The sequence below is a fragment of the Phascolarctos cinereus genome, unplaced genomic scaffold (genome assembly GCF_003287225.1).
Source record: "Phascolarctos cinereus isolate Bilbo 61053 unplaced genomic scaffold, phaCin_HiC Scaffold_4;HRSCAF=312, whole genome shotgun sequence".
Taxonomy (NCBI): Eukaryota; Metazoa; Chordata; class Mammalia; order Diprotodontia; family Phascolarctidae; genus Phascolarctos; species Phascolarctos cinereus.
In genome coordinates this window covers 666,205,826-666,233,308 of record NW_027555847.1, presented here as the reverse complement: position 1 = coordinate 666,233,308, position 27,483 = coordinate 666,205,826, and the positions used below count along the sequence as shown (strand labels likewise).

The window sequence follows — 27,483 nt, the reverse complement described above, 5'->3', positions numbered from 1 at the left end:
AGGGATCTAAGGTCCCTTCCAGCTCAGAGACCTACTGATTGTGTAAAGCAAAGAAACCTTTTGGCCCAGGAATACCACTACTAGGTCCATACCACAAAGATATCAAAGGGAAAGAAAAAGAACCCACATGAATGAAAATATTTATAGCAGCTTTTCTGAGGGTGGCAAAGAATTGGAAACTCAGGGAGTTCCCATCAGTTGGGGAATAGTTGAACAAGTTAAGCCATAGAAATGATGTTTTTGTTTTTTGTGAGGTATTGGGGGGGGTTAAGTGAGTCGCCCAGGGTCACACAGCTAGTAAGTGTCAAGTGTCTGAGGCTGGATTTGAACTCAGGTCCTCCTGACTCCAAGGCCAGAGTTTTATCCACTGTGCCACCTAGGTACCCACTGAAGCTATAGAAATGTGACAAGATACTGTTGTGCTGTAAGAAATGGTGAAAAGGTTGATTTCATAAAAAAAAAAAAAACCTTAGAAGACACGAACTGATGCAAAGTGAAATGAGTAGAACCAGGAGAACAATTTCTATAATAACATTATAAATGCAAATGACTCTGAAAGCCTTAAGAGCTCTGATCGACACAGTGACCAAGCAGCGAGGATTCCATAAGGTCTGTGATGAAGTCAGCTGCATACCTCTGGGCAGAAAGGTGATTCACTCAGGGTGCAGGATGAGGCACTTCCCTCCAACTCCACCTCCAACATGCATTTCTGGATTGGCCAATGCAGGAACTTGTTTTGCTTGACTATGAAAAGATAAATAAAAGAGGGGGGAAGGGGAGAATTGGTGGGAACAATAAGACTGCTGTGAATAAAAACAAGAGCAGCTCACGTCTTGTGACTCCAGATCTTGTGTGCTTTCCACTACTCCACATCACCTCCACGACAGCTCAGAGACAATGTTAAATAGAAAGGAGCTGGTCTCCATTCTCTAGTCAATGTTGCTCTCGGACTCGGTGGTCTACAAAATGCTTTCTTTACATCAGCCCCACAAGGTAGGGGGTGCAAATTTCATCATCCGTATTTTATAGATGAAAATGACACTCATAGAGGTCCCAAGTCTACCATCTCCAGAAGTTGCTTTCCCCACCCCCACCCCCTACCATTACACAATACTGCAGAATAAACTTCAGTTACCAAGGAGGGCTTCAGGGGAGGGGTTTTACTTTACAGGAGGAGAGCATTAGGTAAGAATTTTCTAAATGACTGTTTATCATTCAGGAATGGGGCAGGTTGAGTCAGCTGCAGACCATCAAAGCTGCAACCAATTTTTAGTTTTATTAAATTTTATCTGTTTCAGTCATCAAGCATTTAATTTTCCCCTCACTCTCCCCCTGGAAAAAAAAGGAAGGAAGGAGGAAAGAGAGACAGAGAAAGAAAAAGCAAGGAAGGAAGGGAGGAAGAAAGACAAGACCCTCATAACAAATAGGCAGAGTCAAGAAAAACAAATAACCATCAACAATCTGGCATTTCTGAGGGAGGAGGTGGTAGCTCCCACTCCAGCCTGGTCCTAATTCACTCAGCCCCTGGTCCACATGCTTACTGTGTGCTGAATGCAAGTAAGAACCTTTGAGATCCATCGAGTTCCCAGACTATTGTGCGAATTGGTTGTAATGGTCTCATGAAGTTCCCCTGTCCCTGGGTTTACCTCCCCTACTTACCAAGCACGTCAGGGCTAGAGATTTCCTGAGCCACCATACCCCTCAGTGAGATGGAGGAAAGAAGGGTCATGGGGAAGAGGTGGCAGGTGAGACATGACTGGTCGTTGTTACTATTCATTCATTTTTCAGTCTGGCTCTTCATGATCCCGTTTGAAGTTTTCTTGGCAAAGATATTGGAGTCGTTTGCCATTTCCTTCTCCAGATCGTGTTACAGATGACAAAACTGAGCAAACCAGACTAAGTGACTTGCCCAGGGTTACACAACTAGCAAGTGTCTGAGGCCTGGATTGGAACTCAGGTCTTTCTGCATCCAGGCCCTGCACTCTATGCATTGTGCCACTTTGCCACTACATTATGGGTAGATGAGTTAATTCCATCAAGAGTGTAAATAAAGTAAGTAATTTGATTGGCTAGCTGGTGATCACTGCCAAAAAGATGGCACAATTTGGGTAACAGGTGTTCATGACATTGTTTCTCCCTTCCCTCTGCCGGGGGATTGATTGTCCACAAGGGCAGAAAGGGGATGGCGCCACCTCCACATACACTTCCATATGTTCAGAGCAACCAGGGTATGGAGGTCTGGATGTGAACAGAGAATCGAAGGGCCAGTTCTTGAAATACGATTTTACACAATTAGGACACAGGATTGGGGGTGAATAGTGAATACAAATCGGGGCTCAGCTGTGGACATGGGTGTGAAGACACCCAAGCATGACCATAGGTTGAGACAGGTGTGAGTAGAGGTGTTGAGGGTCAAGATGTAAAAGGCTTTCATCAATATTAGCCCCGGCCTTGAACTCCAACTCAGTCCAGATAAGTAAGGGTAGGATCCCTAGTGTTTCCAAGTGGTGGTGAGTGCAGAAATGAGGGGAGATGCTTCCTCTGAGTAAGGAATCTCAGGATCTGCCACAGCCGAGGGTAGCCCCCCCCCCATGCCAGGCCAAGAGATAAGCAGCAGGGTAACACCAGGACATACATCAAGACAAGTTCTTTCCACCTCATTGACTTCATTGTCCCCAGCATCGTCCCAAGAGAGGATGGCCCCAGTTTTTCCACCTAATTAGTCATTAAGGATGTAAGTGGGGCCACCTCAGTCTAGACAGCTGGTGTGGCAGCAGGAGTGATGAGTTCTGGACTGGAAGCCAGGATGACTAGATTCTATTTGTATTAATACTGTAGCGATCTAAGGTTTGCAGATCTCTTTACATGTGTTACCTTGTTTGAACCTGACATCACTTTTTGGTAGATCCTACAAGTATTACTATTGTGCCCATTTTCTTTTCTTTTCTTTTCTTTTTTTTGTTTTTTTTTTGTTTTGTTTTGTTTTTAGACAATTGGGGTTAAGTGACTTGCCCAGGGTCACACAGCTAGTAAATGTCAAGTGTTTGGTCTGAGGCCATATTTGAACTCAGATCCTCCTGACTTCAGGGCCAGTGCTGTATCCGCTGCGCCACCTAGTTGCCCTATTATGCCCATTTTCTAGATGAGGAACTGATGCTCAGAGAGATCAAATGTATTGCCCATGATCCCTAGATCATGGCTAGGATAGAAAGTGGGCTGGTCTAGGAAGTGGAATTCCGATCCTGATCTCTGCTGACCCATTCCAGCACACATGCCAGGGTACTACCTCTCCACTCTTGTCCCTAGTTGATACGTATTAAGGCAAATCACCAACTCCCTTTGAGCCCACGTTCTCCAAGTGTCATTGGTGGCTCTGTGACACTGAGTACCTTACGCTGCCCAACTCCCCTTCCCAACACTTTGCCGTCTGTTCAACTTCTCCATTTTCCTTTTTGTTGCCACTCTAGGATTCCTCATCCTCCCATACACCTCTAGGGCTGCTGGGATGGGAAGTTCGGGATAGCAGAGGTCTACGGTTGTGGGGGAGGGGGAGGGAATAATCCTGCCTCCTCCTCCTCCTTACTTAGTGCTTGACACATTCCCAGAGGTGAAATGATACCTAGCCAAGAGCCAGAAGACCTGAGCCCTGGCACTGCCCCTGCTTCAATGTATGACCTTGGGTGAATCTATTCCCTACTTGGCTGTTTTCCCATGTAAATCAAGGAGGAGAACGGGTGAATTGGACTCTGAAATCCCTTCTAGCTTTGACGATCAGTGTTGCAAAGTAGCGGGCCATAAAGGGCGGAGCGCCAGAGTTAGACTCAGGACCCGAGTTCTCTGCTGACATTCTAGGGCCTCCTTCCCATGGTTGCCCCAGAGTCAGTCCCCTGACAGAGAGCCATGTTGTCACCCTTTCGTACATACCCAACTTTATTGGGAAGGCAGCATGAACACAGGGTGCCCCCATTCCCCTGCCGTTCAGCAAGAAGAGATGGGAAGGAACCAACGAATGGCCTGTCTTCCACTGTCCCCACTCACCCCCCCCCCATGAACCAGGGTTGATCTGCTGGAGGTGACTCGAGCAGCTCTAGCCGACTGCTAAATTTTCAGTGTGCACATTTACGCGTCAGGAATGGGCAAACCCTACAAATGGGAGCTTGATTGGTTGATCATCTAGCCTTAGGAAAGTCATGGAGAAAACATTAATGACTCAGATCCAATTTTAAAGGACTGGATGCGTACTTTTTTTGTCTTTAGAGAGCTGGTTATTAAACATTTACCAGCCCTCCCCTGGGAAGAATCCTGCTTCTTGGATTCTGGCCCTACGACTTTCTAGCTGTGTTGCCTTTGCCAAGTTTCTTGAGCTTTCTGGTTCTCAGTTGCTCCATCTTTAACATGGTCAAAGCCCTTGTCAACAGTTGTTCACGGGGCCTGGCTCCTGCTGGGCATCCCTGAAGGGCTCCAAAGTGGGTTGGGGCAGGAGGAGAGAGCACAGCAGAGAGGATCCTGAAAGCCCAGCTATCCTCGGTGAAGTCTAAGGCAAAAAAGGGCAAGCAAAGGGTCAGAGAGGCTGCCAGGTCCTATCAAGAGTCTGGACGTGCTCCTTAGCCCGAAAACAAAGAGAGACAATGCTGGAGCTTCGAGCGTGGGCATCCCCAGCTTCTGCCAGGGGGCCAAAGGCCTCCCCAAAAGGAGGGGGTCCTGAGGAGGTATGGAGGAAGGCGTGAGGCCCATAGGTGGGTTGTAGACCAGGCCTTGGTCCCAGGAAGCCTGGGAAGGCATGCATGGCTGGGGGACCTGAAGTCAGCCAAGGGTCCAGGGGGAGTGAGGCAGCTGGGGGAGGCCGAGAAAAGGCCAGCATGGGGGCCTCGGGAAGTTTGGTGGCAGCTGCTGCTGCTGCTACTGCTGCTGTGGAGCTGGCCTCCAGCTTCTCTTGCCTTCGCCATTTGGCCCGACGATTCTGGAACCAGACCTAGAAGGATGGTGGAGACAGAAGATAGGAGTCTTTGTGCCTGTTTTCTAGCATCTAAGTGGGACTTTCTGTGGCCCATCCCATATCATCTAGCCTCAGACCAGGAAAGGAGGCTCCCTTCTGCCTCAGGCACCTTTTCCAAGGTTGTCCCAGTCAGGAAAGTTCAGCTTAGCATCAAACTTAACTCCTCTGCTACAGTTCTAACTCCCTGAAGGATACTGGCAATCACAATAGCCTTTTCAGGGAGCAGGGCAGATAATCATGTCACTTTCATCTTTAGGCTCTAAGCTCTTGGCTCTGGATCAGATCAACCCAGACAAGAAACCTCCCAGCCTCCCGGTCCCTATAAGCGTCTGCCTTCCTCTTGGAGGGCTTGGGGTCGGGTGGGAATGGGGCATGGTTGATGAACATGGGGAGAGAAGGGGTATCTAGGAGAGCCCAAATTTCCTCCCTATTACTCTTCACAGCAGTTACCCCAACATCCAATAACGGCTCCACCACCGCCTCAACCTTGGGGAAGTTCTTCGGCATTTCCTGGCCTCAATTTCTCCGCTTCACCAGCTGCCTTCTTACCCAGAAGAAATTTCCACCCTAAGGCTCACTCTCCTGACTGGTGATTCCCTACCCTGGTTCACTATTTCTTGAAGGGCCCCAACCATTCTCATTTCAGTTCTGGCTTGATTCATTCGCCAAACTTCTCTGACTCATTGCCAGTTGCCTTATCCATACCCCCACCCCCACTTTCCAGCGGCTCTATATATGTTGTCTTCCTTTCCTTAAAACGTAAACTCTTTGACAGTAAAAACTGTTTTGTTGGCTTGTATTTGTACCTCTAACACTTAGCACAGTACCTAGAACTTAGTAAGTGTTCAATAAATGCTTTATCTATTTATCTATCTATCTATTCTGTATGATGAGAGGATTTATCTGGATCCAATGTTTTTAACCTGGAATCCACAGACTTCCGAAGTGTCCAGGGAAGATTTCAGTGGATCCATGAACTTGGCTGGGGGAAAAAAAATTACATTTTCATTTTCACTAATATCTACACAAAATTTAACATTTTCTTCAACTATTTAAAAAACATGATTCTGAGAAGGGGGTCCATGACACAAACAAGGTGAAGAACTCCGGCCCAGATGTTGTCTAAGAGGCCTTCCAGCTCTGGCATTCTGTTTGATGTTTTTAAGGTGCTTTCCACTCATGACATTCTATGAGTCTCCCTGCACAATGTCCCCAACTTCTACCCTCTCCTCTCTAGCCCCACCACTGTCTAGCCCCCATCTGATCCTGTCTGTCCCAACTTCCTCCTCAGCAGCCTCCATTTTCTCTTCCTCCAGTCATTCCTGCACAGGTAAGCCAGTCGTCCTCCAAAAACCACACTGCTCACAACCTCCCCAAGCTCACTCACCTTTTGTTGTTCCCACTGTCTACAAGAGGAACCCCAATACGGTCCATCCTCTGGCCCTAATCTACAGTCTCCTCCCTCCCTGCTCCGCTATGAATACTGCGTCGACTGCTGCCAAGATGGGTTCCTCATCCTCTTCTAGGCCCCCTAGGTTCATTCCCAACCTAGAGCTTTTGTTCTGTCTTAGAATCTTCCTGCTGCCCCTTCCTCTCCCCTACTTTCCAGTTCCCTTTTGTATGTTGCTTAACAGTCTTTGCCCTCAAGAAGCTCACAGTAATGAAGAAGATGACATGAAGACAACGGTATGCAGAAAAGATACATACGGGGTAAATTAGAGAGAATCAACAGCAGCATTACATGTAGTCCAATGGGGGAAGACAACTCATTCTGGACTCCTCACTCTCCCTTGCCTCTCTCCCACCATATTTAATCTGTTGCCAAGTCCTGCTGATTTAACCTTCATAACATCTTTCATATACTGCCTCTTTTCTCTTCTGACACTGCTACCACCCTGGGGCAGGCTTTCAATACTTTTCAGTTAGACTATTGAAATAGCTTTCTGATTGGTCTGTCTGTCTCAAGTCTCTCCCCACTCCAGTCCATCCCCTCCTTAGCTATCAAAATAATCTTCCTAAAGCACAAATCTGGCCACACCACTCTCCTATTTAATAAACTGCAATGGTTCCCCATCACCTACAGGATCAAATATAAACTCTCTTTGTCGTTTGTTTTCTTTTTCTTTTTTTTTGGTGGGGGGGGTGAGGCAAATCAGGGTTACGTGAGTTGCCCAGGGTCACACAGCTAGTACATGTCAAGTGTCTGAGCCCAAATTTGAACTCAGGTCTTCCTGACTCTGTCCACTGCGCCGCCTAGCTGCCCCCTTTGCCCCTTGAAGAGGACCATAACATCAGGAAGGTGATGTGGTGACATGCAAGTGAATTGGATGTGAGTGAGAGCGGGCTGTGCAGAGTCACCGGCCTCACTCTCTCCTCTGGAGCCATCTGGGTCCAGTGACAAGATATAGATCAGGACAACCGGAGATGGCTTTTCCAGTCTTCTTACACTTCACTCTCCCTCCCCCCCACCCTCCCAATGCAGTGATGCCAGCTTCCCTGCTTGCTGTTCCTCAAACAAGAGCTCCGTCTCCAGACTCTAGGCATTTTCATAGACTGCCCCCCCATGCCTGGAGGGCTCTCCCTGCTCATTTCTGCTTCCTGGCTTACCTGCTTTCCTTCCAGTCCCACTAAGCCAAAATCCCACCTTCTTCAAGAAGCCTTTTCTGATCTCCCCAATGCTAGCGCCTCCCCCTTAATACCTAGTGCTATTAAGACTGTAAGCTCCTTGAGGGCAGGGGTTATCTTTATTTTTGCTAGTATTTCTATACGCAGGGCTTGGCATATAATCACCACTTAATACCAGTTTGTTGCTTTGCCTATCCACCTACCCAGGGACACTTTCCTGACCCACCCATGACTACCACAGCCCAGCAATATCTCTCTCTTCTGAATTCCTGGCTCAGTTTGTCTTCGCTTGTATCCGTTCCTGTCCTGAGCTCTGATTCTTTCACAACTCTAAGTCTTGTCTCTCACCTAGATTGAGAGCTCCCTGAAGGCAGGATTCAGGGTCTCTGTCTTCTATAGAGGGTGCCCCCTCCACCCCCAACCTGAAGTGCAGGAGAAAGACAGTTAGGACTTAAGCTACTTGAGGGACGTTGCTCTCAGTCTCACCTGCACCCGAACCTCAGGAAGGTTGACCTGTGTGGCCAGCTCCTCTCGGCTGTAGACATCAGGGTAGTGGGAGCGCTCAAAGGCCCTCTCTAGCTGATGCAGCTGGAAGGTCGTAAAGGTCGTGCGGTTCCTCCTGTGTTTCTTCTTGGGGGCCTCTTCTGCTTCCAAGGAGCCTGGGGGCCTTCCCTCAGCTGGCTCCCCCTCACACTTGCTCAGAAACATTGCCCCACCTAAGCATGCAGTGGGAGAAGAGAAGATTAGGTGGGGGAGGGAGAGGAAGGAAGATGGGCAGCCTGCCCCCAGCCCTGCCCACCCCTGGCCTGTCTGAAGAACACTTTGGAGAAAAGAGTCATTATCTCCCTTCCGGGCTGAGCACAGTACCACCCCCTCCATGATGGCCCTCTGGATCAACCCAGTCACTAGTGCCCTCTCTTTCCTCAAATTATGTTTCATTTGCTTACACGTACATATGTCATATCCCCTAGAAGAATGTAAGCAAGCTGGGTGGTGCAGTAAATAGAGCTCCTGACCTGGAATCTGGAAGACCAGAGTTCAGATCCAGCCTCAGCCACTAACTGACTACAAGATCCTAGGCAAGCCACTTAACCTCAGTTTCTTCAATTGTTAAATTCAGATCATAATAGCACCTATCTGCCAAGGTCATCAATTAATAAATTGCTTGTTTCTTTCCTTGAGGACAGGGACTGCCACTTTTTCCTTTTCCTATCCACAGTGCCTAGTATACATAGGAGGCACTTAATAAGTGTGTATTGAATCCTGTGACCTTGGCCAAATCACTTGACCTCTATGGCCCTCAGTTTAGCCTTAAGTTCTAGCAAACTACAAATAGAATCTACTACTCATTCACAATATAATCCTGAACAAGTCACTTAAACTGAGCCTTTGTTTCCCCATTTGTAAAATAAAAAAGTTGGACTCTACAGGGTCTCCAAAGGGCCTTTTTGGCTCTGAGAGTCTAAGGTTCAATGGGATGTTTCTAAGGGGCTGGTCTATCCCCTCCCCCACTGCCAGCTAATCATTGAAGCCCCTTAATAGCCCTTTTCTCTCTGAAGCCAGCTTGGGGCTAAGCTGTTGATCCCACAGACTAGAGATCTTCCAGGGGTATTGAGGCTGGATTAGGGGCAAAGGCACCGCCTGGAAACCTTGCTCAGGCGTTTAAATAAAAACACACACACTCGCTCCTAGGGAAGCCCAGTCAATTGCTGGACAGCTGCAAGTTGTTAGTTCTTTCTTTTATTTCCGCAGATATTCCTCAGTAGGCTAGGTTCTGCATTCTGAGCCTAAATTAATGCCTTGGATGACAGAATTAGGATTCAAAACAATATCAATAAACTAGAATGATGGGTCCAATCTAACAAGATCAAATTTAGGGATAATTATAAAAAACATGCCACCAAGTTCAAAAACTCAAGGGCCCAATTACAGGTTATGGCCTGATGTGGAGAAAATGCTAGAGGATAAGGTGTATTCATGGCCTCAGCATGGCAGCCCCCAAAAGGGAATTTGATCCCGGGCTGCATTAGCAGAGGTGGAGCGTTTATAAAGAAAGAGGCAACACTGTATTCTATATCCAACTGTATTCTACCCCGGTCAGACCTCGTCTTCGTGGTTCTGGGGCAACATCTGAAGGACACTGATAAACCAGAACATTTCCAAAGGAGGGCAGCTGGGATGGAAGGGCACTGGAAAACACGAGAAATTAATGGACCTGGGGACATCTAGCCTGGAGAAAGAAGACTCAGGGGACATACGCTAATTGTTTTCAATTACTTGAAGGGCTATGTGGGAAAGGAATTAAGCTTGTTCTTTATGGCCACAAAGGGAAGAAATAAAGGAAAGAAGCCACAGGGTGAGGGTGGAAGGAAGCTGATTTTGGTTCAATAAAAGAAAATATCTCCTATAAATCAGGGCTGCTCAAAAGCAGAATGGGAAGCCCCCGGAAGTGGCTGTTACCGGAGCTTTTCAGTTATAGACTGGATGACAACTTTTCTAAGAATGGAAAGGCTTGGAGTAGATGCCTTCTGAAACCCTGTCTGCCCCTGAGATCTTGTGATTCTAAAAGCAGATATTTGCTCCCTCTTCCACAGCGCTAGAACTCAGGTGTTCTGGCTCCCAGGCTTTCTTTGCCACCAAATATCTGTCTCCATTTTGCTTTCTAATTCTTTGTCTCTATCTGGCTCAATCTGTTTTCCCTGTGTGTCCATTGTCTGTCTTTCTCTCAGGGTTGTCTTCAGGGGGGCACATTGTTGGGGATCCTGACTCCACCGGGTCCCCTCAAACCATCCCCTTGACACTACTTCCTGCCAGCCACCCGATTCTTCCCACCTCTATCCCGTCTCAGCCACCCCCTTAGCCACATGGCACTCACCAGGAACAGGGGGCTCTTCCAGTCAAGTCTTCCTCCCTGGGACACCCACCTGTCTCTGCAGATCTTTACAGACCCCTGTCTTAAGCCCTTACAGACTAGAAAGCAATGGGAGGAGAACTGGAAGAGAGATTAGAGCCAGTGATTAATTGGGAGGCCTTCCCCTTTAAGGATGACAGACAGCTGCTACCCCTTGATGTCCCCCTGGGTCTAGAAGGTGGTAGGGGGTGGGGGAAGTGGTTAACTGAGTAGAATGGACAAAGGGGAAGTCCTGGTAGACAGGCAGCTTATAGAGTGATATAAGACAGGTGGGAGACTAGAGGAGAGGGGCAGACTTCCTCCATTGTGCCTCCAGTCCCTCTGACTAATGGATGGAAAGCCATTAGGGAGCATGTCAATCACAGTATCTCAGAGTTGGAAAGGGCTGGTCTGTGACTAGGAATCCTTTCTATGAGATCAGAGCCCAGGGTTCCTGAACCTCAGTCGTCCAAGGACCTAAAGCAGATCACCATGGATAGATGGTCTTCAAGACTTGCTGAGCCGACACATTTCATCCCCCTGAAGCCACCATACTGCACCTCTCTGAATGTAGCCAGGATGGTCTGGCATGGTCCATCACTGCCTTTCCTTCTCAACACGACTCACCAGAGTTTGTGCTCCGCTCATCTGGCCTTGGAGAAGCTAGGGTGCTTGCATGACTCGAAGGATGAGGCATTAACCCCAAGGGAAGTTAGAGAAGGCAAGGAGGACTTTATGTGAAGCAGTCACACTTTACAGAGGAGGAAACTGAGGCCACAGAGATTCACCTAAGGTCACTGACGAGTTAGTAGCTAGGCCAAGAGGCAGATTCAGAGATCCTGACATCTCCCGACCCCCAACCGCCTTGAGAGGCTGCATTCACTACCTCCCACTGAGACCACAGATGACTCCAGCAGCCTCCCCAAGATTTGGACAGGGAGGACAGGGAGAGACTCTGGAGAGATGGGCTTAGGGTCTGGGACCCAGATATTTGGGAGTTACCCTCCTATAGTGCAAGGCCAAAGAGAAACCTAGGTAATTGTTTGCCTACCTCCATTATGTGTCTCCACCCCAGATCCAGGCCTCCAACTACCCCAAAGAGCAAACCCAGGTGCCTAAGGCCGCTTCTATCTTTACTTCTCCACTGCTCAGCACTGCCTGACAGCCAGCATTGTAAAACACTTGTCGGTTGAAGAATAAACAGGTTTGAAGGTTTGTAAAAGATTTCCCCAACAACCAACCTGTGGTGTGGATCGTGACAGGTGGTGTTATTATCCCCATTTGACTCATGAAGAAGCTGACATCCAGAAAGAGCTCTAGGTCACATAGCTAACAGATTATCAGGGCAGCATTCAAACCCAGGTCTGACCACCATGCCATCCTCCTGAAGGAGGAAGCTTGGACTTGGGTAGCATGCACTGGGCTGTGAGTCAGGAGACCTGGGGTTTAGTTCTAGCATGCAAGCCCAGGCTCTCGCGTCTTCTTCCTTTGACCTCAGTTTCCTTCTTTATAAAAGCAGGCCTATGTGATTTCGACTGTCTCCCTTTCTTGCTCTGACCTTCTGTATCCACAATAGCCCTTGCCAGTATGTCCAGGCTGACAGTGGAGATAGTGGTGGAGATCAGAGCAGGCTGGGAGAGGGAGGGGGAGCCCCCTCCATAATTACCCTCCTTGCGAGGCCCCTAATTGCTTCATCACTTTAAAACATTAACGAGCTTCATCTTTACAAGTCTCCCAATTACACTAATTGGCCACAAATTGGTTAAGAGGGCAGGCTGGTAGTATCAGGGAGGGTTAAGGCATTCTGTAGCTTTAGCCCCAGCCTGAGCCTCTTATGCCCTGGAGGCTGATGCTCCCAGACAGCTGTGTCAGCTTAGAGGCCTGGAGGGGGGGCAGGAGAAAGGCCAACCCACAGATTATTGGGCCCCTGAAGGACAGGGGACAGGTGACCCTTAGGCTGTGCTCCAATAGGCAGTGGTGCCATTCAAGCTGGGGTGCAGTGCTGTGATGGCCCCTCATTTGCCCCCAGTCCTGACCCCAATCCTCTGGGCTTTCTTCAGAAGGAGCCTCAAGGTTTCCAAAGGGAAAGCGAGGGCATGGTTTATGTCTTTCCAGGTGAAAAAGATGGAGAAGGGCCTCCTTTGAAAGATTTAGCAATGCTTAGGACTTTAGGAAGACGTGAGACCTATCTTTTAGGTATTGGAAAGATTATCCTATGAAAGAAGGAGAAGGCTTGCTCTGCTGGGCCCAAGAGGCAGAACTTGGGGTGAGGGGGAGTTAAAGGAAAGACTTCCTTAGAGCTGCTGCTACTCCAAGAGGAATGGGCAGCCTCAGGAAGCACTAGGCTTCCCTCCTCAGCCTTCCAGTTGCTGGAGACGCTCCTTGCTCAGGTGCAGGGTGGATAAGGCAGCCTCTGAAATCCTTTTCAACTCTGGGATTCTGTTTCCTAGAGCCCCAGTGAGCTCCTCTCCAGCTCATCGCACTGCATCCAGCTCATTCCAAGGCCTGTTCCGACCCACTGGCTTCCAGGAGCTCTGGGGGAAGTCACTGCATTACCTTCCCTGGGATGAGTTCCAGAAGGAAAGAGAGCCCTCCTTTGCTAGATCACTGTGGGTACGGGATCCAAGATATCTGCTAGTCAGAGGGTGGTGGGATCCCATGAACAGATCCTTTATCAAATTAGACATGTGATCCCAGATCAGATCACCAGGAGGGGAGCAGATCTCCATGATAGGATCCTGGGAGAAGATTTTCACCAGGAAGATCACCATGGGTGCAGGATCATGGAAAGCTGTGATTCAGGGTAGATTCCAGGAAGATCTTAGGGAAGGGATGGACGTTCCTGGTGCAATACCAAATATGAGAGCTGGGCTCCAGACAAAGGGATCCTGCACCAAGCTGACTATGACAGGTGTAATGCAGTAAGGATCTCTGCTGGGGAGGTTAAGAAGGGCAGGGGACAAAGAGACACAGAAGCCAGTTCTCAGAATAATAAAGCCTCCATGTCCTTTATCGCCTTCTCCCAGGTTGCCAGGGCCCTCCCTTGGGCTTCTTGATTTCTATAGGCCATCTGGGGACATCTCCACACCTACATCCCCTGGCTATTCCCCAAGTAGGCACTGCCAGCAGAGGAATGACTGTAGTCCAGGGAAACTGAGGCCAGATTGCACCAGAAACTTGAGGAGGGGGAGGGCACGTATCAACTGTAGCACAGCTCTACATTCCCCACCCCCCCCATGCACTCTCCCACCCAACCCCAGGCCCCTTTTGGGTGTCTCTCTCAGCCCAGGAATTATCCAGGGAGAACAAGAGATAGGAGGAGATATTTTGACATTCTCCAATCTCCCTCCAGTCCCCAGTGGGGTTGGGCTGGGCAAGGCCCTTGGAAGTCCTCCACTTTATCCTACAGTCTGGTGTGCAGCCTTGGGGGCACAAGGGCCAGAGGTTCAAGGTTCCTGGAGGCTTTGGGGTCCAGCTGAGCTTCCCTCAGGGACAGGCTCTGTTGCTGTGTTCCTCAGCTCCTTGGCCAGCTTCTCCAAGAGTTTCCTGAAGGCTGGACGACGAGTTGGCTCCGCCTCCCAACAGCTGCCCATGAGGGCATAAACACTGGCAGGACAGCCTTCCGGGGGCTGCATTCGGTAACCCTGCTCCACAGCTTCAGACACCTCCTTCAGAGACTGAATTGGGGACAACAAGAAGGAGACGTCGAAGGATGCTTGGACTCATCCTCAGCTCCATGGCTTCTCCCCCAAACCCCAATCTAGGCCTTCACTCTATCACTGTGACCCTGGAATATCCCCGCCCCCCACTAATTCTGTCCCTGGACTATACTTACTCTCTCTCACACACACACACACACACACACACACACACACACCCTCTCTCTGTGATTCCAGGGTTCCCCCATCTAATCCTGTCCCTGCCCTGCCATTGTGAACTTGAAGCTTTACTCTTCCCCAGTATTCTGGCCCAATTGATCTTAGGGCATACCTCACTGCTATGCTTACCATCTTGGGGTACGGAGCTCGGCCATAGGAGAATACTTCCCACAGAAGGATCCCAAAGCTCCAGACATCTGACTTACTGGAAAATTTCTGCAGGTCCGGATTGGAAGTGGAGGACCGGTGAGATGAGGGGAAGACTATGGGATCCCTTGACCCTAGACTATATATCATCAGGGAAGGTCAGGGCAGGGAGAAAGACCTTAGAGGGTGGTGTGTAGAAACAGGAGGAGGGATCTGGAGGGGAAGGAACCTCCCTTGCATGTGTCCTTCTTCACATCACACCCTCTGTCTATTGGAATTCTCCCTGAAGTCTCAGCTCAAGTCCCACATCCTCCAGGAAACATGCCCTGATCCCATTCCATCTAAAGGATTTCCCTCCTCTGGTCTCCTGCCACTCCAAATCTACCACAGATCTGTCCAGAATAAAAAAAGGCTTGGATTATTTGGTGTTTTTTCTCTGAGTGTCCTGTATCTCTGGTGGGACTGTGAGTTCCCTGAGTGCAGAAACCGTGTGTCTCCTCCATAGCAAAGAACACACTAGGCTGGGTACAGAGAAGGTGCTCAATAAATGCTTAGAATAGAATGTCAGGGCTGGGAGGGCCCTTAGAACATTAGAGGTCTGAGCTGGGAGGACGCTTAGAACACTAGAGGTCTGAGCTGGAGGGGCTTTAGAACACAAGAGGTCAGAGCTGGGAGGGGCCTTAGAACACAAGAGGTCAGAGCTGGGAAGGCCTCAGAACCCAGAAAGTCAGAGCTGGGTGGGCCCTCTAGGACACCAAATGTCAGAGCTGGGAGGGCCCTTAGAACAGATAATGTTCGATTTGGGAGAGGCCTTAGATTATAGACAGCCAGAGAGGTGGGAGCATCCCTAGGACACAGAATGTAAGAACTGGGAAGGTACTTAGTCATCTAATTCAGGTGATAACAATTTTCTCATTAAGAAATCAAGTGACTTGCCCAAGGTCACATAGCATGTCAGAGGAACATTGTGATGGGGCAGCGGAAAAAGGCTAATAAGATGTTGAATTGCAACAAGGGCCCTGACTTCCAGAAAGAAGGGGCTGAAGGTCCTGCTGTGCTCTGCCATGGTCAGACTAAATCTGGGCTGCTGTGTTCAGTTCTGGGTACCACGGCTTAGGTAGGCTACTGATGAGCTGGAGAGTGTCCAGAGGAGGGCATCCAAAATGGGGAAGGCACTTATGTCCATGCCCCATGAGGACTAGTGGAAGGAGCCAGGGATGTCTAACCTGACAAAACTAGGGGGGAAGGGGAGAAGAAGGAAAGCTGTCTTCAAGTATTTGAAGGACTCTCACATGGAAATGGGGTTATTAGGCTGTTCTGCTTGGCCCCAAAGATCAGGATTAAAAGCAGGGAGTGTGAGAGGCAAACAGGTAATTTAGGCTTGACTTTAGGAAAAAACAAAAAAACCCTCACCAAAGAGCTTACCAAGTGTAATGGGCTGTCTCTGGAGGTAGTGGATTGGGTCCGAAGGGGGTTGGGGGCTTTAAGCAAAGGCCAGATCACCACTTATCAAGTATGTTGTAGTGGGGATTTGGCGGGGTATGAGTTCTTTGGGGTGTACTAGATAGCTGCTGGGGTCCCTTCCAACTCTGAAATTCTAGGACTTTCAGCTGAGGGCTCACCTAACCTCCACCCCCACTCCAATGGCCCCCTAGACAGCTGACTGATCCTCCTGATCCCCACCCCTTCTCACCCCATGTCTCAAGGCCTCAGGTGCAGTCCACTTGACCGGGAGTCGGCTGGTATCCAGGCCCCTTCGCTCAGCCTTAGCCAGTCCGAAGTCGCTAACCTTGGCCACATGGTCCTCAGAGATGAGGATGTTTCGGGCAGCCAGGTCTCGATGTACAAGTTTCTTACCCTCCAAGTAGTCCATGCCTTCGGCCACATGTCTGGCTCAGAAAGTGGGGGAAAAAGGGGTCGGGGATTAAGAGTAAGTTTTATACCATAGTCTCCCATGCCCTGGTCCCAGCACAAGGCACAAACACACTGAAGATCAGATTATTAAAATTGGAAGGGCCTGAGATTCCATTGGTCCATCCATCCCCCCTCCCCCCACCTCCCATTTACCCCTCCCTTCTCCCCCACCTCATTTTACAGATAGGTAAACTGAAGCCCAAGGAAGGAAAGAGTCTTGTCCAAGGAGATGACCATAATAAGTAACAGAGCAGGGATTAGACTAGAACCCAGGTGCTCTGACTTCAACTTCAGCACTCTTTGTACAATGTGCCACTTCTGGGGCCTGGCCTGCCTTGCCCCACAGTTCCCTGGGGACTCAGAAAATGTCTGTGAAGGTTCAAGCTCCCTTCCCCTCACTTACAAGGAGAATTGCAGCAACTGAGCCTTGTGTACCAAGGCACGGCCCCTCGTCCGAAGAAAATTCACCAAGTTCCCCTATGGAGGGAAGATTGGGCAGAGGAGGGGGGTTTCTATAGGCTGTGTTGCTTCCTTCCTTCCTTCCCCAATTCTTTCCACTTCCTCCCCCAAATCCTGAGTTTCTCCACTCCCCTTCATCTTCCCTCTATCCTCCCCCTTCCATTTCCTTCCCCTTTCCCTGAGTGTACTTTACCTCCTCCCTCAATCCTCACCCCTTCCTCAAGTCCTTTGTGCCCCCTCCCTCAAATCCCTCTATCCTTTCTTCTTCTCCCATTCATCATCCTCCTTCCCCAGATCTCTTCAGCCCCCTGTCCCCTCCTCTAGATTCCACCATCCCCTTTTAGACTGGTTCTGGGATCTGAGCAATGGGGAAGACTGGGTTTCGAGTAGCCCAAGGAAGAGTGGGGTAGCAATGGGGAGAGAATGAATAAGCTGGGAAGAGAGCAGAAAAATTGGAGGCATGTGCCCTCCCCAGAAGAGGGATGGAGAGGACAGAGCTCAAGCTGACCTTGCTCATGTATTCCATGACAATGTAGAGCCCTTGGTGGAGAATGACCCCCAGCAGCCGCACCAAGTTCTTGTGCTGTATCTTCCTGGGGGTAGATTTGAAGAGGGATGGAGGTTGCGTGCATATGAGAGAGGGGGTGCCCACAACACATCCATCCTGGGTCCAACTCTCATTTTACAAATGACAAAACTGAGTCGAACGGACTTGCCCAAGGTCACCCAGTAAATGAACAGGGCTAGAACGCCCAGGTCTGGACATGGACTGGAGCCCAGGACTCACTCTTCCCCATAAGGTCCCTTCCAGCTGAGGCATTCTAAGACCCGAATAAACCAAACACACCTGAGAACGTCCAGCCCCTAAATGTTGGCTTCATTTGCTTTGCCCCAGAGCTGGGAGCCACCTCCTCCCCCACGCCCTGGGACGTTGTCGGGGAAGGAAAAGGTGGGGCTTCTTTCCACGCCTTCCAAGTTGGGTCCTGAGCCTTACGTCATTACAGCTGTCTCATCCAGGAAGGCCTGGGCGGTGACGTCACATTTGATGTTCTTCACTGCCACCTTCTGGCCCAGGTACTCCCCCTGCAACACGGCTGGGACAAGCCCACGCCCGGGAAGGTGTCTGAGCCTTGGCCTCGGTCCCATCCAAGCCCCCACTCCCATCTTCTCCACACGCCAGAACCTTTCCCCCACCACAGTCTACGTCTCTTTCAGGCTCCGGGGTTGGGTTTCTTTCCTGAGCTCAGACTTTACTGAATTTCTTCAGGTTTTGGTCTCCCCTTGTGTGTCACAGCCTCTGGGACCAGCGGTGTGTGGGGGTGAGGGGCAGGGGTTCCAGGGAGAGAAGCTGAGTGACCCTTAGTGGAATTACCGCTCCCCTACCCCCCCCTTTCCTTCCCACTTACCTCCAAACTCCCCCTCCCCAATCTGAGTGCCGAGGGTCAGCTGCTGCAGGTTCAGTAACCAACCGGCTGTGAGGAAAAAGCCCAATCAGGAATCGGGGGGATCCAGGACCCTGCAGTGGCCTGCCCTATTCCAGACACTTCATCCACCCAGCAAGGAGGGCCTTTTCTCCCCTCCTTCAGCTAGGTTGAACATAAGGAGACAGGGACAGGAAAAGGGACTGGTCCTGTGAGGTCACTGTGCTTGAACTCCACGGATAGGTTACCCCCTCCAACAATGCATATTAGCACCTGCTCTGCAGCTTAGAAAGCCACCCAGAGCACTAAGAGGTCATATTTGATTTCCCAAGGTCACACAGCTAGTATATGCTAGAGAAGGACACGCACCCAGGGAGTCTTGGCTTAAAGACCAGCCTTCTAGCCAGTACTGAGGGAACAGATGCAAATAGATGCAAAGTAAAGCACTTTGCACACTTTAAAGAGCTATATAAATGCTACCAACAAGTACAACAGGTTGTCCCAGCCATGTGGACACATTATTACTACAAAAATAGCACTTCACAAAATTACAAAGCCAGTTTACATCCACTGTCTCATTTGACCCTCACAACAGCCCTCTGGGATTGTAGCGGTTACTTCTGTTTTGGATCTGGGATTTTGTTTTTGGGTTGTTTTTTTTTAATCTAGTCCTGGGATTTCATCAGGGTAGGACTCTTAGCATGGAAACTCCCTCCACTAGTTCAGATAGTAAATTCATCTGTACTACACAGCCTTAAAGAACTGCCTGGGAGCACAGACAAGTTAAGTCACTTGCCCATGTTGACACAATCACTGTGGGTCAGAGGGACAACTTAAACTCTGGTCTTCTTAACTTTAGGGGTGATACTCTCTCTAATCACTGCATAGTAATAATACCTCTTGATGCAGGCATTGCTGTACCCATTTCCAGATGGAGAAATAAGGATCCAGAGAAAGGAAGGGATTTGTCTTAGCACACTGCCTGGTACATAATAGGTGCTTAAGAAATGCTTGTTTCCTCCTCCCTTCCCTCTTATGATTCCCTGCCCAATAAGACCTTTTGTTAAGGTTTCTACCCTGTAGGGAGTTGGGAAAAAAGAGGCTTCTATATCCTCCTTTCCCAGGGTTACCCTATAGCCCCCACCTTTGGCCAGCTCCTCCTCAGCTGACTTGGTTCCATGTTTCCTCTTGGGTTTCATTAGCTTTGTACAGATGGCCCCCTTGTCCTTCATGTAATGCTGAAGATGGATGGACAGATAGACAGATGGCAGCTTGAGCTGGGACATGCTCATGGGGTACAGGCTATTGAGCCTCCTAGGGAAAGGGGCCTGGACTCTCTCTCCTGGGGCTGTGGGGGTGGCTATCTGGCTAATTGAGAGGGTTTCCGGTTCTAGCTCCCTCCTAGGTGACCACTGACCCTCAGAAAGCTGAGGAGAGGCTGGAGAAGCCAGGGGGGCTTGGTTCCCATGGACACTAGTTGCTGACGGCTGGATTGGTTTCCCTGGAAACCAAAGCTGGGCTGAGATCCCAGTTAGAATCTTGAGAAATGGATGGGAAGGTAGAGAGATAAGAGTGGTCAGGAGGCAGGGAAGTAGGGATAAGCTGGGGGGTTGGTGGAATTCCCTGGAAAATTCTCTCAGGATTGGTGGGAGTAGAACTCTAGCTTCCATACAGGGTTGTTGGGAACTAGGAGATTCCTGGGGAGACTGAGGCTTTAGGGGTCTCAAGTCCAGAGTCTTGGGAGACTCATAGGGATTTGTACCCCTCAAAGGAGGTTCCTGGGGGAGATCAGTAATTCCTGGAGGCCAGAGGGAGGGATGAGAAGGATCCCTAGGATTAATAGAAGGGACTGAGGGATGGTAGGGTTACTAGGGGTAATGAACAGGATGAGACAGTCAGACCTCAATCATGTCAATAAGGTTGTAGAAGGAGACACTCTCATCAATGGTCAGCCGTCCACCATGGTGCAGCACTCGGTAGTGGACCACCTCCTGGCCGTGACTGACACACAGAACATAGTCACCTGGGTGACGCACAGACTCCCGCACCAAGAAGAGCCCATCCTCTGCTGGCTGTAGCAGGGCCACTGCCTCCTGTCCTGAGATCTTGCCATGGAACCACCTGTGGGTGAATTGGGAGAGGGCCTAGAACTGGAAGCAGAAGTCCTGGGGGTAATGGGAGAAGAGGGAGGGGGATGTGGGTACTTTGGGCAAAGAATGCCCTGGACTTCAGGAACTGAAGGGGCATTGGGCAGTGTGAATCCTGGTACTGTCACAAGTGGGTACTGGAAAATAGATCCCACAGACAGTGGCACCTGGAGGCAGTGAGAGCTGTGAGCACTGAGGATGTTGTCTACTCACGGCATGAGGCTGAGCTTGGGGTCAGTGGGGATGGCCTCTCGCTCTCGAACGGCTCCAGCTGCCAACAGCCCCTCCTGACCACTGTCATGGTGCTTAGCCCGGTACCAGCTCTTGCTCTGCTGAGGGGATGAGGCCAGAGCTGGTGACGGAGGGAGGGAATACGAAGCTGTGCCCGGTCTTATCCCTGAGATGTACACGAGCTCCTGGCTCATGGGCCGCAGACCTTCACCTCCCCAGAGGCATCTCCCAGAGTCGGGGCCCCTTCCATCCCCACCTGGGGCCCAGCTCCCACCTCGCAAGCTTCCAGGATGGTGACAACCTCTCCTTTTCGGAAGGCCAGCTCGCCTGGCTTGGGCTTCATGTGTTCACACTTGGTGATGCACTGAGTACCAGGTGTCCAGCGTCTCTATAGCCAGAGATAGCGTCCAGTGGGACTCAAAGACAGAGACAGAGAGCCACAAGAGCAGGGAGAGATACAGAGAGATAAAAATAGAAACAGGGGAAGGTAGAGATGGGAAAAGAGAGGGAGGGGTCCTGGGCATAGGGGTGGGGCAGACAGCCAGCTGCTGTTGGTGGACACCGACCCCCAGGCTATGTAGGAGAGGGTTATCTCTGAACTTAATCCCCAGCTTCACCATCCTCCCCCCACCCCCAACAGCACCCAGGGGAAGTCAAGTTAATCACTGGAAGCCAGTGAGGGAACATGAGTCAACCTCAACCAAGGGGCACCCACAGGAGGGCCTGGGAGGCAGCGAAGAGCCTGAAGCTGGGAAATTCCTGGCCCCAGTTTGAAGCCATGCTTACCGTTGGCATCTTGGCCGAGATGTGGAGGATCCAGGGATTACTGGGGCTTACCTGGGATGAGAGGAATGTGCAGGCAACAGGTAAGCAGGGCCCACATGCCCCAGAGCTGTTCCCCAGGGTACAAGAAGAGAGTCTGGTAAAGAGGTCCTAGGAGTGCTGTCACCCACTTCCTTCATGCACCGTCACTGGCGAATCACAGATGTGTATATACATGTATATACACACACATATACATATATATTGTGTGTGTCCATTTTACAGACGAGGAAACTGCACCAGACTTATTGCCCACAAGTTTGGGTTACAGTCCCACCTCTGCCACCTACTTGCTGTGTGACCTTGAGAAAGTTACTTTGCTTCTCTGGGCCTCAGTCTGTAAGATCAGGGGGTTGGGCTAGATGTTCCCTAAAGACCTTCCAGATCTGACATTCTATGTTCTAAGAGCTCTTCCCAGCTCTTACATTCCAGGATTCTATTTTTCCCTCCTCCTGGCCTAGTTCAGCCCCTAGGACATTCCCCTAGGAAAAGGGAACTGGAGCCAAGATGAGTGGGTGGGTGACTCCAGCACCATTTGACTGGGGCATGGGGAGAGGAATGGAGGTCAGACGTTTAGCTTCTGCTCAGTTCTTCCCCTTTCTCTTACAAAGGTAGATATGTGGAGGGCAGGGGAAGGGGGGCAGTGGAAGGGTGGAAGGGATGACTCAAAGTCATTTCTGAAGCCACACAGGGGACATTGGTCAGCAGCTCAGGGTTCTCCCCTTGCTGTCTACAGCCTGAGGCCTCTAGGGCCTGAGGTTTAGCTTTAGCTCCTATGGTGCACTTGAAGGCCAACAGCTGTTCTCTGAGCCTTCAGTCCCCCAGTCCCCATTTCCTTTCATCTTCAGGGCTATATGAGATCTATGACTTTGTTGGCAGCCCTGGCTAGAAGGCCAACTGCCCCTTCAAGGGTGCTGGGTCACCTACTGGCGGAGGTATTTGAGGGTGCCTCTGCTTCAGTTGGGAGCACAGGCTCAAAGGAGCCTGGAATCAGAGCTGGACAAGACCTCAGAAAAGGAAACTGACCCCCAGGAAGGTAAAGGTCACTCAGGTAGTAAGTCTCAAGACAGGATTCCTTTGGGCCTCTCCATGGCTCCCTAGCCTTAGTCAGAGTTGCCTATCCAACCCCATATCTTCCAACCCACTCTGTTCCCAGTGACAGCTGAAAGGAGAAGTCATGGAGAAGACACAGCTTTTTGGGAGGGGGAGGCCTCTGTGTCCCCAAATTCTAAGGTTCAGATGGCTGGGGTGGCTTTTGATTTATTCTTTGGGGGAAGATTATCCCTCACCCTTAGCCTAGGCACACAAAATACAAAACGGAGAGATCTTTCAGGTTCAAGTACCTTTCTACAAAAGTGCAAATACACACACTATTTACCCAACAAGAAAGCTAGGCACACAGCACACACATTCCCAGAAGGCCCACACTCTACACCATGGTTTGAGAACACTGGTGAACAGCCCCCCTCGACATGTATGCACAACACACACCCTACATATGTTCATTACACACCCAATTGAACTCCTCAGTAATCACCCCCAGCACCATTCACGTACCGCTCCGCTGTCCCAGGTTCGCACCTAGGCAGACCCACCAAGACGCCCACACAACCACAGCCGTAGTCAAATACAACCTGACACACCATCTATTATGCAGACTGTCACACACACAAAAAATGTCAGTCTCCCACACAAGATCACACAGGCATACACCGGCAGTCACATATAGCGACTGTCACACACTTGGAGCCACCACAGTGATTGTCGTACTCGAACAGCACAATCTGTGCTGTCCTCACCACCCCCGCTCTTGGGCGCAGGCTCAGCTGCTTCCAGACCCTGAGATGCATCCCTGAGTTCACCTCCCCCCCCCTCGCCCAGACGGCGGCCGCCGGATTGGGATGGGGACAGGGACGGGGACGGGGATGCGGATGAGGGTGAGGATGAGGATGGAGGCGGGGAGCAGACCCCAGGCCCCCCGGCAGGCGCGCTCTCCCATCCTGGGAGGGCGAGGGGCGGGTGAGGCCCCCCGGACCGCGCGCGCCCCCTCCCCAGGACAGCATCCCGCCCGTCTCACCTGCCCTGCCTGGGCCGCCGGGGCTCTGGACCGCACGGGACAGCACCGGGTGGGATGGGATGGGGGACGGCGCGGGCAGAGCCAGACTGGGCCGCCGGGGCCCCACTCCCGGCTCCTCTCCTGCCTAGCCCCTTCCCTTCCCTGGGACTAGTGGGGGGCCCCAGTCGTGGGCACTGCGCTCCGTGGTGGCCACAGCCGCACAACTTGTGGCAAGTTCCTCTGTTTCCTCATTTTCTCTCCCTCCCCTCCCAGGGTGGAAAAGGGGCGGTGGCGCTGCAGCCCAGAGGAGGCCCTCGCCGGTCCTAGCGCCGGATGCATACACTGCGGTCCCAGTCGCCGGCTCCGTCCGCTCAAGCCTGCCTTGGGGTGGGGGAGTGGGAGGAGGGGAGTAGATGGGAAGCGCCTACCGCATCCCAACCCCCTTCCTTTTTGACGCCCACAGAGACTTTCTTGAGTGTATTAGACCAAGTCTCTTCCCCACAACTAAAAAAATATAGAGATAGCATTTGAATGAGACGGCCTCTAAAATCATGACCTTCACCTAGTTTTAACCCTCCTCATTTTTGCAAAACGAGGAAATTGAGACTCAGAGAGGGGAAGTGATTTTGTTCAGGTCACACTGGCAAGGGGCACGCAGACAAACTTTCGGCTCTGGATAGTCTATGTTCTAAAGTCCCTTCCAGCTCAGGCATTTGGTGTCTAAGTAGATGATCTGGCTAAGTTTGTGTAATTCACATACCTTTGCCCCTAGCCTTAAAGCCCAGGAAGCAAAACAAATATATCTCTGTAGACTTTAGACCTAAAGATATTAGTACTCTAGAACGACAATCTCCCAGAAGAGAGCAGAGCAAGGCCACAAGGCAGTAAGGCTGTAGCTAGGCTTTCTCAAAAATAGCAACAGAAATGTGGAACAGAGACACAGTAGTGACAAATTTTTATAAGAAGTTTAAAATTGACCAAAAGAGATTGAGTAAACAAATAATAATAATGGTTTTAGACAAAACCAAGAAAGAAGTACCGTGAAAATAAACATTAGAATATAAAATAAAAATGGAAGTTGCATTAATCAACAAACATTTAAGCCCTGAGGAAGGAAGGAAGGAAGGAAGGAAGGAAGGAAGGAAGGAAGGAAGGAAGGAAGGAAGGAAAGGAAAGAAAGAAAGAAAGAAAGAAAGGGGGAGGGAAAGCCCCTGATCTCAAGGCATTCTAATGGGAGAGACAACACATATTTAAATAGGTATGTTAAGATAGATGCACAGAGCAGATGGAAAGTAACTTTAAAAGCAGCAGCAGCTGGTGTCTAGATGCTAGGAAGCTATGGATTCTAAGAGGCAGAGGAGGAAGATCATTCCAGGCCTGTCTATAGCCAGGGAAAAGATAGAGAGATGTGATGTCATGTGGGTGAAGAAGGCCAGTATGGCTGGATGAGAGTGCACAAGTAATACAGAAGAGAGTGGGAAGAATAAGAAGGAGCCAGGTTGTAAAGAAGATGTCATGTCAAACTAAGGAGTTGATAGTCGATCCTAGGGGTAACAGAAAACCATTGGAATTGAGTAGTGGTGTGGTATGGTCAGACCTGCACTTTAGGAAAATCACTTTGGCCAGTGCATGAAGGATGGGTAGCAGAGAGGAGAGACCTGAGGCAGGAAGACCCGATTAGGAGGCCTTGGTCCTGGCTGCATTTTAATAAGTACTCTTCTTCTCTTCATAACCTCTGGGTGGCAGTTCTTTAGTCAGAGCTAATGAATGCCCCTAAGCGTGACCCCAAGCTAAGATGAGACCTTTCCTATGTCTGGGGAGATCCAGGTAGGTCTCTAATTTAGAGTTAGTCTCATAGATAGGTGGCTGAGTATGTGTTTTTCACCCACCTAGCCCTAGTTCCCATCTTTCTTATCTACTTCTGTCATCAGTAAAGCCTGATTGCTTTGTCCATGAAAAAATATTCAATCTCCCTGAACAAATATTCTCAAACTCTTTTGTGCCACCATTATGGATGAGGCCTCTGTGGTGATGAGGTCATTGGCTAGTAATTCCTTCTGGTAGTTCCTGAGGTCCTCCTTCTCAGAGAGAGCAAAGCTCTGAGCCTGTTCTCAGCAGGGTCAGGAAACTCTGAAGCAGATTGTATCTGTCACTCCTTGACCACAAACCACATAGGAGAACTGAGGGTACACCAATTTTAGAACTGAATTTCTTCCTCAGAAGGCCTTTCCATTCTCTAGGCACCAGAAAGTTGCCCTCCCAATGTCTCTTCTTGAGTCTGCCCTTCAGCTAGGGCCACAGAGACATGCCTAAGGGTCCTGGAGACCCTGCTGGACCTGCCCACCCTCTTTAAAAAAAAATATTTACTTACTTTTAGTTTTCAATATTTACTTTTATAAGATTTTGAGTTCTAAATTTCCCCCCTCCCTCTCCTCTCCCCTCCCCAAGATGGCACTGTAAACTGATATAGACTATACATGTGCAATCATATTAAACACATTTCCACATTAGTCATGTTGTAAAGAAGAATCAGAACCAAAAGGGAAAAACACAACAAAGAAAAAAGAGAGAGAGAAAATAGTATGCTTGGATCTGTATTCAGACTCCATAGTTCTTTCTCTGGATCTCACACTCTTTCAAATACTTTGTAAAGGAGTTCTCCCTCTAGGGTTGAGATAAACTGAACAGATTTGTCCTGAGATCAGGTCTCACTTCTATATACTGCACAAAAAACCTAACATAAGCATCTAATAATAATAATAACTACCATTTATATGGCATTGTAAGAGTTATAAAGTGCTTTATAAAGGTTATCTCATTTTATTATCCTTGCAACAGTCCTTAGAGGTAGATGCTATTATTATTCCCATTTTACAGTTGAGGAAACTGAGATTAAGTGACTTGCCCAAGATCACACTGGAAGTAAATATCTGAGGTCAAATTTGAACTCAGGTCTTTCTTTTTTGGGGGCAGGGAAGCTAGGCAATGGAGTTAAGTGACTTGCCCAGGGTCACACAGATAGTAAGTGTTATGTGTCTGAGGCCGTATTTGAACTCAGGTCTTCCTGAATCCAGGGCCAGTGCTGTATCTGCTGCGCCACCTAGCTGCCCCCAACTCAGGTCTTTCTGACTCCAGGCATAGCACTCTATCCATTGGACCACTAAGCCACTGTCAGGGAGCTGAAAGTCCCACTGTAATATATTCTTGTCCTACTACAGCTGTAATAGGGATAGGCCTGGGCCTATGATCTGATTGTCATTTCTGTTTCCTGATTAACCACAAGAGGATATCCTTAGCATGTAGGCATTGATAGCTGCATCCATAGCATGTCCTCATGTAGTAGTCTTCTAATTGCTTGGACCAGTCTAGTATGGTCCATGAGCCCTACAGACAGACTAGGATCTGGACCTACAACCTCAATAAAAAAAAAAAAAATAGGAGGTCTTTTCTCCCTCCTGTTGGAGGGGATCAAGAACTTCACATAGCAACCTTATGCATTCTCATGGCCAGCAAACTCTTGGATTGGCCTCTGTAAACTCTCAAGGCTTGCAAAGGTGGGGTGTTGCATCTCTAAGGACCATCTCTAAGAAAGTTAAAGGCAATATCTCCTGAGGCTCTCCTTTAGTTTCTCACATTTCTCTGAACTAATCTCCTGCCACTCCTGCATCAGATCCATGGCAAAGCCTGATGGCCAGGGATGCCCCCTGAAAAATGGCACAAATTTCCATATTGAGCCCCTCGTACCACTTGTCTGATAGCTGGCTTCTTTGGAGTAGCCATTGCCATCATTGGCTGTGGAGGGTATAGGTGCTGGTTCACTGACATATGGAGGAGGTTATTCCCTGTCTCAGCAGACCTCAGATATTATCCTCTCTTGCTCTTGCCATGAAGACTTTA

General features: G+C 49.6%; 2 protein-coding genes across 7 annotated transcripts; both read right to left on the bottom strand.

Moving 5' to 3' along the window:
* Positions 1 to 3,912: 3,912 nt before the first annotated feature.
* Positions 3,913 to 13,025, bottom strand: RAX2 (retina and anterior neural fold homeobox 2). Of its 3 annotated transcripts, none has more exons than XM_020971407.2 (3): positions 9,725 to 13,025; positions 8,108 to 8,337; positions 3,913 to 4,972 (listed from the first exon to the last, which is right to left on the bottom strand). In XM_020971407.2, the coding sequence occupies exons 2-3, from the start codon at positions 8,327 to 8,329 to the stop codon at positions 4,562 to 4,564; spliced, it is 633 nt and encodes a 210-aa protein (XP_020827066.1). In that variant the 5' UTR covers positions 8,330 to 8,337; positions 9,725 to 13,025; the 3' UTR covers positions 3,913 to 4,561. The 3 variants fall into 3 exon arrangements, with proteins under 3 accessions (XP_020827066.1, XP_020827067.1, XP_020827064.1); XM_020971408.2 differs by having other exon boundaries at positions 10,497 to 13,025; XM_020971405.2 differs by having other exon boundaries at positions 8,108 to 13,025.
* Positions 13,026 to 13,491: 466 nt separating this feature from the next.
* On the bottom strand, positions 13,492 to 23,749 carry MATK (megakaryocyte-associated tyrosine kinase). Of its 4 annotated transcripts, none has more exons than XM_020971403.2 (13): positions 23,608 to 23,749; positions 21,495 to 21,545; positions 20,983 to 21,096; positions 20,691 to 20,809; positions 20,232 to 20,451; positions 19,475 to 19,568; positions 18,316 to 18,381; positions 17,904 to 18,003; positions 17,418 to 17,502; positions 16,854 to 16,927; positions 16,230 to 16,425; positions 14,519 to 14,605; positions 13,492 to 14,188 (listed from the first exon to the last, which is right to left on the bottom strand). In XM_020971403.2, the coding sequence occupies exons 2-13, from the start codon at positions 21,501 to 21,503 to the stop codon at positions 13,958 to 13,960; spliced, it is 1,395 nt and encodes a 464-aa protein (XP_020827062.1). In that variant the 5' UTR covers positions 21,504 to 21,545; positions 23,608 to 23,749; the 3' UTR covers positions 13,492 to 13,957. The 4 variants fall into 4 exon arrangements, 3 of the variants coding, with proteins under 3 accessions (XP_020827062.1, XP_020827063.1, XP_020827061.1); XM_020971404.2 differs by having other exon boundaries at positions 20,691 to 20,806; XR_002321483.2 differs by having other exon boundaries at positions 14,101 to 14,188; positions 14,519 to 14,675; positions 23,608 to 23,642.
* Between the last annotated feature and the right edge of the window lie 3,734 nt (positions 23,750 to 27,483).

Excerpts from the sequence above, each read along its gene's own strand:
- RAX2 (XM_020971405.2), bottom strand. The coding sequence starts at position 8,560 with ATGAAACATAATTTGAGGAAAGAGAGGGCACTAGTGACTGGGTTGATC. Across the intron at positions 4,973-8,107 it reads TTCCTGAGGTTCGGGTGCAG|GTCTGGTTCCAGAATCGTCG; the intron begins GTGAGACTGAGA and ends CCATCCTTCTAG.
- MATK (XM_020971403.2), bottom strand. Across the intron at positions 18,004-18,315 it reads TGGGGAGGGGGAGTTTGGAG|CCGTGTTGCAGGGGGAGTAC; the intron begins GTAAGTGGGAAG and ends GGCTTGTCCCAG. Across the intron at positions 14,606-16,229 it reads CTGAGGCCTTGAGACATGGG|AAATTTTCCAGTAAGTCAGA; the intron begins GTGAGAAGGGGT and ends CCGGACCTGCAG.